The sequence below is a fragment of the Monodon monoceros genome, unplaced genomic scaffold, assembly GCF_005190385.1.
Source record: "Monodon monoceros isolate NGI ecotype Baffin Bay Population unplaced genomic scaffold, NGI_Narwhal_1 Super_Scaffold_11, whole genome shotgun sequence".
Classification (NCBI taxonomy): Eukaryota; Metazoa; Chordata; class Mammalia; order Artiodactyla; family Monodontidae; genus Monodon; species Monodon monoceros.
Genome location: NW_021703767.1, coordinates 114,794,923 through 114,808,848, shown reverse-complemented (window position 1 = coordinate 114,808,848; position 13,926 = coordinate 114,794,923). Strand labels below are relative to the sequence as shown.

At 39.8% G+C, this 13,926-nt stretch overlaps 1 protein-coding gene across 1 annotated transcript in view; it reads left to right on the top strand.

The window, feature by feature from the left end:
• The window catches only part of CPB1 (carboxypeptidase B1), a 39,710-nt gene extending 26,598 nt beyond the window's left edge, over nt 1-13,112 (top strand). Inside the window, exons 10-11 of the mRNA XM_029215244.1 lie at nt 10,934-11,018; nt 12,741-13,112. Coding sequence (XP_029071077.1) covers nt 10,934-11,018; nt 12,741-12,928 — 273 coding nt within the window. The 3' untranslated portion in view covers nt 12,929-13,112. The remainder of the gene's footprint in view (nt 1-10,933; nt 11,019-12,740) is intronic.
• The last annotated feature ends 814 nt before the right edge of the window (nt 13,113-13,926 follow it).

The following is a 13,926-nucleotide window of genomic DNA, read 5'->3' as shown; positions in this document are numbered from 1 at the left end:
GAACAAATGATGTGAATGGGTCCTTACTATATATGAGAAATATTGCAAAGAAAATGAACTATCCCTGACTCAAAAAATTAGCAATCTTGTTGGAGAATCAAGATACAACCACATGAAAAGTTAAATAATATAAGAGTTTTATACTATTCAAATTAACAAATATGGTACATCAATGTATAAATTTTTTAAATAAGCAGGTTTGAATCCTTCAACTTTTTTTTAAATTTATGAACATCTGGCTGCCAGAAGTTGGGACCAATGATCTGAAAGAACAAGTGTAAGATTTAAAGCATTTGAGTTATGCCAAAAAAAAAAAAAAAGTATTCCACCTAGACAACGACATAGATATTTGGCTTACCTAAATGCATAAATTCAAAGACCCAATAACTTTGTCAACTGGAAACTGTTTTGTACTTTCAGATTCAGTCTTTCAGAGACCAAATAAAACATGTAATGCTGTAAATATCTTGTGAAGAGCAAAATGGAAAAATAACTCAGCTTCTTAGAAAACTGATAGCTAATAGTTAGCCAGGTCCTGTTCTTTAAAAAAAAAAAAAAAAAAAAGCTATTTTTCATTTCATTTCATTTCAGGAAAATCTTCCCATTTTCCCTATCTGTAGCCAAAAAACAAAACAGGACATCATTAGTTGGAACCATTCAATATTTCAGTTTTCCAATTAGGCTCAGTCTGTAAGTGTTCCCAGCAGTGGGTGCTCACAGGCCTGCTGTCCCAGAGATGGGTGTGGTCAGCTCCTCATTTCAGTCCTCGATTTCCAGGGCCACCAGAGGAGAGGAGGTGGGGGTATGTTGTTTGCTTAACTCATGTGAATATGTTTAAGCTGTACCACATCAAAAGAGAAAAACACAAAGCCATACAAACTAAGCACGAATGAGTTAGTAAGTAAAATATTAAAACTAAAATTATAAACCATATTAAATGTAACCACCAATATATCCAATTTGCTTAATAACTAGTTTTAAACATAAACACTAAAAGACTAATGCTAACAGAAAAGCTTAAAGTGTTCTTTGGAATTGAGCTGCTGCACGAAGTTTCAATACTTTTTCTTACTTGGGGAATAAGTTTAAGCCCTTTTAGCAATGAAAACTTTGTTGCCCCACTGGCTCCATACAATAACATAGTATATGACTGCTCTAGAAGTCTACAAACTTTCCTTTAAAAAAAAGAATCAAGTAAGTTCTACCTTTAGAATCTCATGAATAATTCTTGCTACTTCCTGTGGTTTCTCCAGGAAAAGACCCAAGACTCAAAGTGGGTTTAGTGGGCCAATTCAATATGTGCCCCAAATGGTGTGAAACCATTCCAGAGAATGTGATCCACTGATACTTTCCTCTAAGAATCACTTCTTCATTTAAAATCAAGGAAAGAGAGGTAATAGTAAAATATATATATATATATATTAGAAATTCCATCCTCCAAAATTGTTTTTAAATTCTAATTAACAAAGAAGTGAAACAGAACTATATCAAAGTAAAATATTCATAATCAATTCTCAAACAAGCATAAACCACAAAATAATCTTACCTTGTTTAAATTTATACCCACAAATCTAATAAATTCAAGGAAAAGGACATGTTACTTCTTATGTTTTCTAGAGCATAAGATAGGTGAATAAAATAAAAAATTCTTTGCACTTATATCACACACATTGATTTAAAAGTTACTTTAATTTCCAATAATCTTTTCTGTGATTAAAATTTTGCCTAGTATCTTAAAAGAGATACTTAAATGCCATCAGTAAAATCTAAGATGCATATTATTTGATTATTTGATTCATTTGAGATCTGAATTTAGTTGGCACCCCAAAACAATTTAAATCATTTGAATAGTTAACTAGAAATCCTTTCAGTCTTTTTCTTATTTTGTATAAATCTAATTCACTTACTTCCTAAGAACATTTTGCTAGAACAACTCATAACTATAGTGTTATCACAAATACATGTATAGCCAAAAGAGAATTTGAGTCTCCCAAGAAGAAAGATATTGGCTTTTCCATGGTTTTTATTTGTAATGAGGATATCACTTTAAAAAACTAAAACTCTTGACCTAGAAAGATGAATGTTCCACCCAAATCTAGTGCCTCCATATTAATTCTCAATTAGAAAAATGTGACCCCACTGTAGAAAACAAAAGATAGTAAAAGACTAATAAGATGAATTATTGGCACCATACCACATTATAGATAACTCAGAATTTTCTTACAGGACTACAAAGCTGACTTTGTCTTATACAGATTTTAGTATATATATATGCATGTATATAAAATCATATTTGTAGCTAAAAAAATGCTTCAGTGAAATAATTGGAAGGGAATTATTCTGTATAGAAACATTAGCACTCTCTCAGTTCAAATTTAGAACATACCGTTAAGTAGCAATCCTTTGACATTTGAGTCGTGATGAAAATGTGTACGGCTTCATTTCTGAAAGATCTTACATGTAGATTACCTGACAATTACTTATATCAGGAGACAACCTTCAGAGGGAAGAAAGGCAGAGATGGGAATGCAAAAGACCAATGAAGTTAAAGTACAGAAGTAATAGCCTGGATTACAAAGGCTACCAAAAAATACATCTTCAGCAGATGAGTAAAAAAAAGTTTGAGGAAACATAAGAGTGTCTTACATGCATAATGCTTTCCTGACTGCAAACTGTTTTTACACGCATATACTATTTAAAGAAAGAATACAAAATGCACTGTGAGTTTCCAATGACTTCATAAACGTCCAGTCCCTCAGCGTTGACTTCTTCAGTATAAAGCTATCACTATCTTCAAAGGAAGTTTTAATATCCAGAAAAAGAATATCTTTACATTTCCAAAATTCTAAAGGGTAATGAAATATTGAGTTATATGACCTCTTCATCATCAGAGGAAATAAAAACTAGGAGACATAATTGAAAAGGCTCCCAAACCTATCCATATCTTTGCATTTATTGAGCATGGAAAAGCTCCCAATCTTTGGTCTACCTTCCCCCCAAGGAGGCACACACGGCTCTGTTAATAATAATTATTACTATAACACTACTCCTAAATTCAAAAGCAGAAACCCAGAATAATACCAATCAACTAAGTATCTTCACCCATTTCCCAGACTGACCAAATGGAAAGCTGATGGATACTACACAAAGATACCAATCCAGGGCATGCATCTATCATTACATTTCTACATTAGAAGCACAGAATTTCACAGGTGGAAATCTTGGAATTTCTCTGGTTCTGCTTTCTCATTTTCTAGCTTAGACAATGAAGGCTTGGTTAAGCCAACACCAGTAGTAGAGGCAGCCTTGGGCATGGAGCTAGTGCATGCTGAAGAATTTCCTAAGCTGCCCCAACTTCCAAAGATGCACACACACATATTTGTGTGGCCGTGTTCTATGGTGGTGCTCCATGCAGCTGGTTTGCAAAAGACCATTCATTAAATAAAGTCTTTTATCCCACAAATATATCATTATTACCTCTGACCCCGGACACTGCTAAGGATTTACACTGGTCAAGTAAGATCCCTGACTTCTCAGGGCCCAGTCTTCATGATTCTGGCCAGTACTTGCATGGGTATACGTACATTAACCAGGAGAAATATGACAGTTTAAAAATTTCTGAAAAATTATTAAACTTGACCAAAAGATAGAAATCCATTTCTAAAATCTAACACCTTCTAGTCCAGAGACACCTCACTACCTCTTAATTAAAGCTTTAGTTAATGAGCCACCAAAACAGAAACCCACTGCTCCACCCAAGCACGTGAGCATAAGCCGGGACTATGATTAGAGATAAACGTAAAAATCAGGGGGGAAGAAATATTGTGATTAGGAGGTGGACAATTGCAGGGTCATGCGCACACTCCATCACTGCTGTCACCACGTCCTTGCCTAATAACAAGAGCAACCGGGTCACAGTCCCTGTGTCAGGCAGGCTGCCAGCAGCTTAGGCAGGACTGGAGGCACAGAACATTTGCTTCAGGAATTTTCTCAGAATTTCTAATCTCACTTATAAGACCAAAGAAATTTTAAGTGACAACTGCAGAATTTCTTTGATTAGAGAAACCGGGTGCTGATTTACCATTATACATTTTAAGTGGCTTTCTGGCCTGTTAAAGTTCTCTTGCAGGGCCTGGTCAGTACATGACTCATCAGGCAATTACCAGAAATTCCACTGAGCACCTATTAAGTGCTCGGCATAAACCCTGGTTCCTGCCGTGAGGAAGGGAGCAGAGGGGGTCAGCCTGTTGTGAATGTTCTCTCGAAGGAAGAGTGGGAGTGAGGTAACCAGGTTACCGAGGACTTTAATGTCAGGATGACTCCTGTGTCACAGCGGGCCCTGGTGCCAGTAACCTGGTAAACAGAATGGCCACGTCAAATACAGAGCTCCCAGTTAGATCTGATTTCAGATAAACAACAAATAATTTTTAGTGTTTAAGTATGCTCCAAATATCGCATGGGACAGACTTATACTGGAAAAGCATTCATTGTTTACCTGAAATTTAAATTTAACTGGGTATCCTGTATTTTTGGCTAAATCTGGCAACCCTGCAGGTAAAGTGTGATTTTGGCAGGTGTGACCTAGCAGCGGGGCTTCGGAGACACTTGTACTATCGTCAGCAGAGGAAAACAAGGCATTCAGAGCACCTTTAAAACCAGCTGTCTTCTTTTTCAGTTTTTCTCTCTAAAATACTTTCTTCTTTAACATAATTACATCTTTTATCTGACTTTCCTTTAAGCTAATTTTGCCTCCTTCCCTTCCCCCAGAGGACATCTGGCGGGGGTGGGGGTGGGGGGCCTTTTTGATTGTTGTCACTGTGGGAATGCTCCTGGCATGCCTTGGGTGGAGGCCAGGGGAGACTGATAAACACCCTACAAAGCTCACGACAAGCCTCCACAGCAAAGGATTATCCAGCCCACGTGTCACAAGTGCCAAGGTGGAGAAACCCTGCTTTAAGCAAAGGTAAGAAAAGTCTCATTCCTGGCCAAAGGTCCCTGGCTTTCAGGATCCTACACCTCCTCACAAAGAGCTTACAATTTTCTGCAAATCTCAAGCGTGGGAGAGTACATTCCCATCATACGGCATTTATTTTTTAACATTTATTTGGAAGAAGCGCTACCGCCACCGGGGGAAAAAAAAAAAATTCTGGACTTTGCAACTTCAGCTGACTCGTGCCTCACATTTTACCTGAATTTTAAAGAGCTTAAAAATATGTATTCAGATCAGGCAAAGAAAGAATTTGGTTTCCATCAGTGAAAGCATTGCCACGCTCCCCATGGAGTCTGCCAGAACAGACAGGCCCTGCTCTCTAAAGCAGGCCTTCCCACACTCCTTGCCTTTTCTTCATCTCAAGGCTTTGCAACCAGAGCCTGCACTTGTTTACTCTCCTCCTTTTTCTCAGAAACATATTTGTTTCAAAGGCTTTCTCCTCAGTCCCTGCCTCAGTAGGCCTTGGAGGCTTCTCCTTTCGCACCAAACTTATAAAAGTTCAATTCCTCATTGGTCCCTTGGTGTAAGCTACCCATTATCACAGGACAGAAGGAAGGAAACTGCTGCTAAAGATCATTTTGACGCTTCCATTATCACATGTATTCACCCAGAGGGATGGTTAAACTCAGAACTTGAAGTTAGAAGCAAAGTTCTGAAGAAAATTCCCTTTGAATTGGTATATACCCCACCGTCAGTTTGGGGCTTTCGTTTTCTTGTACGGTAATGATGGACCAGTGGAAGATTAGAAGAGGCGAGACCCCACTGTCATGACACTTGGCTGTGTACGTAGAGGTTGCAATGACGACCATGAGCACAGTCACGAGACGGGGCTTCCTGATCACATGTTCCTTAGGAATGCAGGTCTGTGGAAAAGAACACCCTCGCCTTATTCATCTCACCAGCCCCCTGGAGCTCAGAGCCTGGGGAAATGTTACACTAGTTGGTCCTTTGTCTCTTGGGCTTTGAGTTAGATGTGACATTTTAGACTCTCTCTGTCTTTTGCTCTATGACCAAGGCCTCTTTTTAAGAAAACAGGTGACAAAAGAGAACATGCATAAGACGTGGTAGGAAACTCATATCTAAGGATTAATAAAGGCTGGCCATGTTTGGCCTTGACTGAAAGCAAAGTTTTCTCTGAGGCTGATTTATATTTAGCTTCCTTCTGTTCTTTACAACTGGTAAAACCAGCTCTAGCAACACTTCTTTTGAAGTATTCCAAGGCCACAAGGAGAAGTGAAAAAGAGCACAGGATTTAAAGCAAGAAGAACCTAGCTCAAGTCAGCCACTTATGGGGCTGCATGCCCTTGGGCAAGTTCTTTTATCCTCTCCGAGTTTCAGTTCTTTTATCTGTAAAATGGGGATAAAAATATCTAGCTCTTATCAAGAGCTCTTTGTCAAAGTCTAAGGTTTTATGTAAATGTTAGTTCTTATTTTGAACCCACTGAGCAAGGATGTAAGATCTCCCTCAAATGACAGGTTACATAGAAAATGTCATTAATTAGAGTTTCAAGACATGGATCATGCTCTCTGATGTACTATTGTTTCTGCCAGTCTTTTGTCAGCTGTCTTAGTCCCTTTTTACAGAAACATACAAGGAAAAGGAGTTACCTCTCTAATATTTTAGCAAATTCAGGAATCACCCCTCTCTCTACCATTTCTGGCAGGGGTCAGTCACCCAGCTTGGTTGGAACATTCCCACCAAGCGTGCTGCCCCCATGGCATTCCATTCTGCTAGAAAATTCTGTGTTGATGAAATGTGGACAGATAATGTTAGGAAGATAAATGAGCAACATTTGTAAAAGTATTTGAACTCTTAAAAAAAAAGACCCACACTGATTCCAGGGATTTTTGTTACAATACTTGGAACTTAAAATATGATATTTTGGTTGATTAACGTCTGCTCTGACTTTTTTGTCCCTTGGCCTCAGAGGGGCTGAGAGAAAGGGTCTACAGACTTCACTTTTTTTTTAATCAAAGGAAATAAGTTAAGTGCCCAGCAGAGGTCAATGTCTAAATGTGGTAACCCATCAACCATCACTGCATGGTACCACCACTCTCCCCACAAGCATCCTCAATCTCCACTCAGGGGGGTCACAGTCCAGCCTTTGTAGAGCTCAGCACTCTGCACCCCCATCCAAATCAGGCTCACCTGAAGCCCTAGGAAGAGACTAAATCAACCAACCAACAATGTGCTAGGTGTTAATGCAATCCGCTGAGGATACAAGATGAATAGCCAAGAATCCTCCCCCCACAAAAAGCTCACCTAGGGGACAAATAGATGCAAAAACAAATGATTACAGCACAGAGTGATAGGAACTCTGATAGAGACATGTGAGCCCTCACAAAGAAGGGGTGCTCATTGCTCCCTAAGAGAGTTGGGGGCAGCTTTGCAAAGAAGATGACATTTAGACTGAATTTGGAAGAACAATAGCAAGCCTCCTTGTGAACAAAGAGGGAATGAGATTTCCTACAAAGGGAGAAGGACACCCAACGTCACGGAGGTAAGGAGAGGCGGGGAAGGGTACGGAAAGTAGTTCAGGGAAACCTGGCTCGGAAGGAACATGGGGATGCACGGCAAGTGATGCAGCCTGAGAGGGAAGAGGGGGACAAGCTCACAAAGGCTCTTTATGTCAAGAAAGGAGGCCAGACTTCCAACAGAAGGTGAGCGAGTCATTGAAGGATGTGATGGTGAGGTGATGGTCAGAGGACAAGTGATGAGGTAGACATCAAGATGAGAGAGCAACTTAGGACAAGGAGAACCAAGGCTGAGACACAGACTAGATGTTCCTTCAGTGGGTACCCGTGACAGGAACAAAATAACAGCCATTTTAAGTTAACATCAATCTTAGATATTGCCTCAGCATCACAGGCAGAGCAACTGTTTCCAAAAGATGCCTCTGAAGGCTTAGAAAGCACTTGGTTATCGCTCTAAGGAAAGGCAAACTAAACATTTTTGTGTGGCCCTAAGGGTAGTTATGACTAAATGGATAAGTTGATAAATCAGAAGCAATAACAGATCACAAGTAAGCCCCTTCAATTTTGCCAGATAACTCAATTCTTATGTTACACCAATAAAAAGATTGAGAGACTTGAAAGCCATCTGACACACAGGAGGTCAAGAGATAAAGACAATGATCTTGTCTTAAATTGTCTATAGTCATCATAAATTCTCACATTTGGAACTAATCCTGAAGAATTTCCTTTTTTTACAGCTTTACTGGTATGTAATTGACATATAACAATGTGATGATTTGATACACGTATATACTGTAAAATGTTTACCACATTAGTTTACACACCCTCTACCTCACATAATTGTCATTTTGTTGTTACGGTGAGAACATTAAAGCTCTATTCTCATTGGCATCTTTAAGTATACGACGCAGTATTGTTAACTACAGTCACAGTGCTATACAGCAGCGGTCCCCAACCTTTTTGGCACCAGGGACCGGTTTCATGGAAGACAATTTTTCCATGGACTGGGGGTGGGGCAGGGGGATGGTTCAGGCAGTAATACGAGCAATGGGGGGGCGGCCGACGGAGCTTCGCTTACTCACCCACCACTCGCCTCCTGCTGTGCGGCCCGGCTCCTAACAGGCCACGGACTAGTACTGGTCCACGGCCCAGGGGTTGGGGACCCCCGCTGTACATTACATGCCTGGAATTTATTAGAATCTTATTTCTACTAACTAAAAGTAAGAATTCAAGGTTTAAGGGGGGAAAAAAGCAGAACAGAAGAAAAGCCTGAGGAAGGTAGCTAGGGAAGGAATAAGAGTTCTTTAGGATTAGGGGTTCTGCCTTACAGAAAAATAAGTAACTAGAAATTTCCTTGGATGAATCGCAAGTTAAAGAAATTGTAGAACAGTAGGAAACATGTTGTTTGCCTACCAAAAGAACAAGTACCTCACCATGTTTCACATCTCTAAAAGATGGTTTTAAATGTATTCTGAGCATTGTGCAATGTTTACACATTATTTCTGATTTCAACTGGCAACAGGCCTTATACTAAAGGATGGAGAGAAGACCTAACTCTAGTATGTTGGTTAGAATAAGATTAAACAACAGAAACAATACCTTTAGATCACAACAGTAAAGATTCCATACAGTATGACAAAGCACATATTAGTTTACCAGTTTGGGAAAAAGGGAAATGAAACCCTAAAATGTTCAAATTACTGTCCCAAAACTCTAAGAATAATAAGTTAGTTCCAAGAAACTGATTGCATCATTTCAGACCAGAAAGTCATGATTTAAGTTTTATAATTCCTTTTAAATTTCCAAATTTACCTCTTGTTTCGATGAAGCATTGATGCTTTGGGAGCTGAAATTCTTAAAGTCTTACAGCCATGCCCTCATCAATTTGACTTAAGACTTGACTGAACTGGTTTTAATATTAGAACAAGGATTAAGGGAAGCTGCTACTTTGTAGAAACAGAATTATTCTGATGTCATCACCAACTTCAACAGTTTTCCAGGCATATGTACAAGACAATTATGATGCCAAAGTAAGAAATATAGCTAGTTTCATAGCCAGAATGAGTTATGGCTAATTCTCCTGTAGTAACAATCAGATTCACAAATCTGTGTTCTCCAGACAGAAAAGTAAAGCTTGATTTCAAAGTGATTCAGTTAAATAGACAATTTGTCAGTGGACACTGGAGAGTTTACTGTGCAGGGAGGAGCTGAGTGCACAGCCCTTCTCCCTGAGGGGCTGGGTGTAGGGGCTGGAGGGCAGTGGGTCTGATGAAAAGGTGATGCTGCTTCTAATAATAAAAAAAAAAAAAAGTAAGTTAATACTTGCTACTTTTTTTAATTCTGGAATTCCAATGTTCTGCCTTTTGAAATAAAATAAATATTCTCTCATTTTTCGGTCTAAAAAATCTTCCACGCTGGAACTACCACTCCTCCTTGGAATTGTCCATTCTTAAACATTTTTACACTATCACTGAAGGTTGCAACCGACTATCCAATCATTCTTTTGAGTGGTTTTTAACACTCCTACCCCAACTCACATAATCCTGTCATGACTTAATCTTCACTTTATAACCTGCCCTATTTCCAGGTGGTTTTTGCATTGTTTTGTTTGGAATTATTTTGTACGTTTTTGATTTTTGTTTGCCTCTAATAGGTAGACAATCTCTTTGCACAACCACAAAGACCTCCTTGCCTCCTGCTTTTCTCTCACAAGCTCCAGAGACAAGATAGATTTGCCAGACTAATCCTTAGATACAACCTAATTCTTCACACACAGTGACATTTTACTATGTCAATAAATGTGGTATCTGGGACAGTTACAAATCGCTATAGCCTCATTTCTCCAGCCTGAACTAAGGTTTTAAAAAAAATGTTTAACAAGCCTAAATAAGAATTCCAGGAAAAAAAAAAGAGCAACTAAATTCTATGTAAATAAAAAAGAAAACAAAGTAAAAGAATAAACTCTGGATACAACAGAGTTTACAGCTAGGACCCAGATTTTACTGCAACGATCATTTAAAATAAATGTAAGGACCTAATTCTCAAATAATAGGGTAAGAAGAGTACTAACCATCTCAGAGCTTCAACAAACAGTTACTGAGTAACCACTAAGTAACAAACCCTGGGCTAGGCCCTGGGGACACGGAGATAAAGGACAGAAAAAGTCACTGAGAACTCAGAGGGCAGCTAATGGTATTGACACAATATGACACAACTCTGTGTGTGACAAAGAGAAGCTCAGAGTGAGTGCTTGAGGAGGGCATTAGGGAAGACATCCTTCCACAAGAATCACTTGGATCATATGACAAAGTTCGCTGGAAAATGGGGATGCGCACTGAATAAGTTTAAAACACTAACCCGAGCTGTGACTTACATGTCTTCAACGTCTTAAAAATAATGTACAAATGTTTGGTTTTTGTCGGTGTGTGCTTTTATTTCTTCACTCACTTACTGCTGGCTCTTTTGCAGAACAGCATGGCTAAAGCTGCCATTAAAGAACTTGCCACACTGTACAGCACCAAGTACAAATATGGCCCAGGAGCTTCAACAATCTGTAAGTCTTGGCGTCAGAACTGTGCAAAGAACCCACGTGCTTCAAAGGCAACAAACAGTTCCCAGCGTCTTTCCTTTCTATCATTTAAAGCATGTGACTTTTGCCTGACAGTGAATTTTTTTTAAAAATACGTAATCAGTTTCCTGTTCAGAAAAAAGGGGGAGAAATATCCCTTTCAGCCCACGGAAACATTTGCTCTCCGTAAACATCTATTGAGCGTCTACCACTTGCCAGGCCCTCAACAGATGCTAGGAGAGAAAGGAAAGAAGGATGGAGAGAAGGCAAGAGGGAAGGGGGAAGGAAGGAGGAGGGCTGGAGCAATCTTCAAAGAACCCACAGCAGGGAAGCGGGAAGAGTAAACATTAATTGTCATACAGGAGCTAAGTGCTGCGACAGAAGGATGTCTAAGAAAAGAGCACACCCAAAGACTAACCACCCCACTCCACAGTATCAGGAATAAGTTCCCAGGATGATGACACAGAAGCTTTATCTGGAAGGACAATTGCTGGAGGAAAGCAGTAAAGGGAAGGTTTTCCTGGCTAACAGATGGCAGTTTCGAAAGGCTACTTCAGGCTCAAGCTATTTGCAAGGGATGCAAGCAAGTGGCAAAAGAGTTAGATAGCGGCTAGACCCCAGAGCCTTGGGGCTGCAGTTCAGATTCCGCTGGGAAGGCGCATTCTGCAGGCCCCATTTTCAATTTCTACATATATTTGCCTTTGCATGATCTCTTTCTGCCCCAGGTCTTAAAGGACCAGAAATACAAGGAAAAAAGGCCAGTCCCATCATCAAGGGGGGCTTCAATGCAGTTGGAGAGGTTCCAAACCTGAGGGGTTTCTAAAAGCTTCATGTAGAATACAGTTTCCTGTATTCTTGTTCTTTATTAAACTTCTCTGTATCAGATGGGGTATACTATTTTCTTAAGGGGGTTCTATCAGAAATAACCCAGTGACATTGCACCTATTCACATATGGTGAACGTCTTGTAGGTTTTCTTCAGGCAAGTTCAATGAGGTTTCTCTTTCCATTACAGTGTAAGCCCCTGGAGGGCAGGGGCCATGTCTTTCCTTTGTCCTAGCATCTCCGGAGTTGATTGAGCACATGGCCTACTACTAAGTGAGAGCTATACAACTGTTGACTGAATGAATGAATGAACAAATGAGTGATTGAATAAATGAATGACATCATAACTGTCACCAAATGAATAACTGAAGGAATGCCTAATCTGTGCCAGGCCATATGCTAGACCCTGAAGAAACAAAAATGAAGGCACAGCCCTGCCCTCAAGCTGCTCCAGTTTCATCACTCAGCACAGTTTCAGCAGGGTTTGGAGTCCTCTCCTCTTACCAGTCATCATGCAGTTTTCCTTATTTTTCTAGGAGATACACATTCTTTTCCCAGAAACTGTATATATTTTGTAAACAGATTACACACTACATAGCACAGTTTACCTCAGCATACAAGCACTCTGAGAAGTTTATATATTACAAATTACATACTTCCTGGGGTATTAAACACATCACTCCCACTAAGTAGACTTAGAGGTAAGACTGGACAAATTTTTAAAACAGCCCCCATAGCTTTTGTGATCCAGTTTACTAGAAAATTCGCCTACCTATACTGTTTTGTGCAGTAAAACATTTGTAATTATAAAAGAAAGCTGGTGGGGTTTTTAAATCTCCTTCCTAGATTTAAAATTTTTCTTTCTTCTGTTTGCTCATTTCAGATCCTGCTGCTGGGGGCTCTGATGACTGGGCTTATGACCAAGGAATCAAATATTCCTTCACCTTTGAACTCCGGGATAAAGGCAGATATGGCTTTGCCCTCCCTGAATCCCAGATCCGGCCAACCTGTGAGGAGACAATGCTGGCGATCAAATACATTACCGGCTATGTCCTGGAACATCTGTACTAGCCCAGAGCACTAACAGCCTTATCTCTAAATGCGCACTCTTTGTTTCTTTTCTATCCTGAATTCTGACTTTTGTTTGCCTAGATGTTTTCCAGATCCTCCTCTTTCTTTTAAGATTCTGGGTCTATTAAACTACCTGGGTCTTTAATATTGATCATAATAAAAATGAACCATTACAATTGAAAAACCTGACAGACTGTCTACTTCTTTGGGGGAAAAAAGATGTGAACGGATGACTAAGGCAAGCCATGCACAACCAATGATGTAGGTCAGCCATACGGGAGTTAAAGTCCTTGGAGTGTTGCCAACCCTGGCAGACTGCAGACGTGCACAGGTTATAGCGAGGTGCTGATGAGGAAGAAGACATGTAAGGGGAAATCCAGGACTGTAAAATGTGGTATAGGTGAAACGATCCAATCATGGTTTAGCTTTCATGTCGGCTCACTCAAGTTATTTTCTGAGCTGTTTACCACATGCCAAGCACTTTGCTAAGCAACTGAGGACAGAGCAATGAAAAAGAAAAAAAACATTTCTGCCCTCAATGGTTGTATAAGCCACTTGAGAAGATGGACATGAAACAAATAATTATTTAACTAATTATGTAGCAATTAGTGATTTAATTTATATTACCTATCTGACGTGGAGGAGGAAGCTCTCTCAGGAAGTGCTAAAGCCTGAAGAATGATTCACAGTTAGCTCGAAGAAGGGAGCACCCCTTCCAGGCCCTGTAACTATGCAGAAGCTGTAAGAAGAAAGCAAGAGAGGGTGGAACTCAGAGAACTGAGGGAACACGGGCATGTGAAAGGGCTGAGGAGGGAGTTGGGGATCATATCAGGCAGGGTTAGAGGTCATGTTAAGGATTTGGAACAACTGATCTAAGAACAATGAGAAGCCTTAGGAGACGGATCCAAAAAAGTACTGCTGTGATTTGTGTCACAGAGTGTCCTGCCTATGGTTTCCTCTAGGAGTTTTATAGTATCCGGTCTTACATTTAGGTCTTT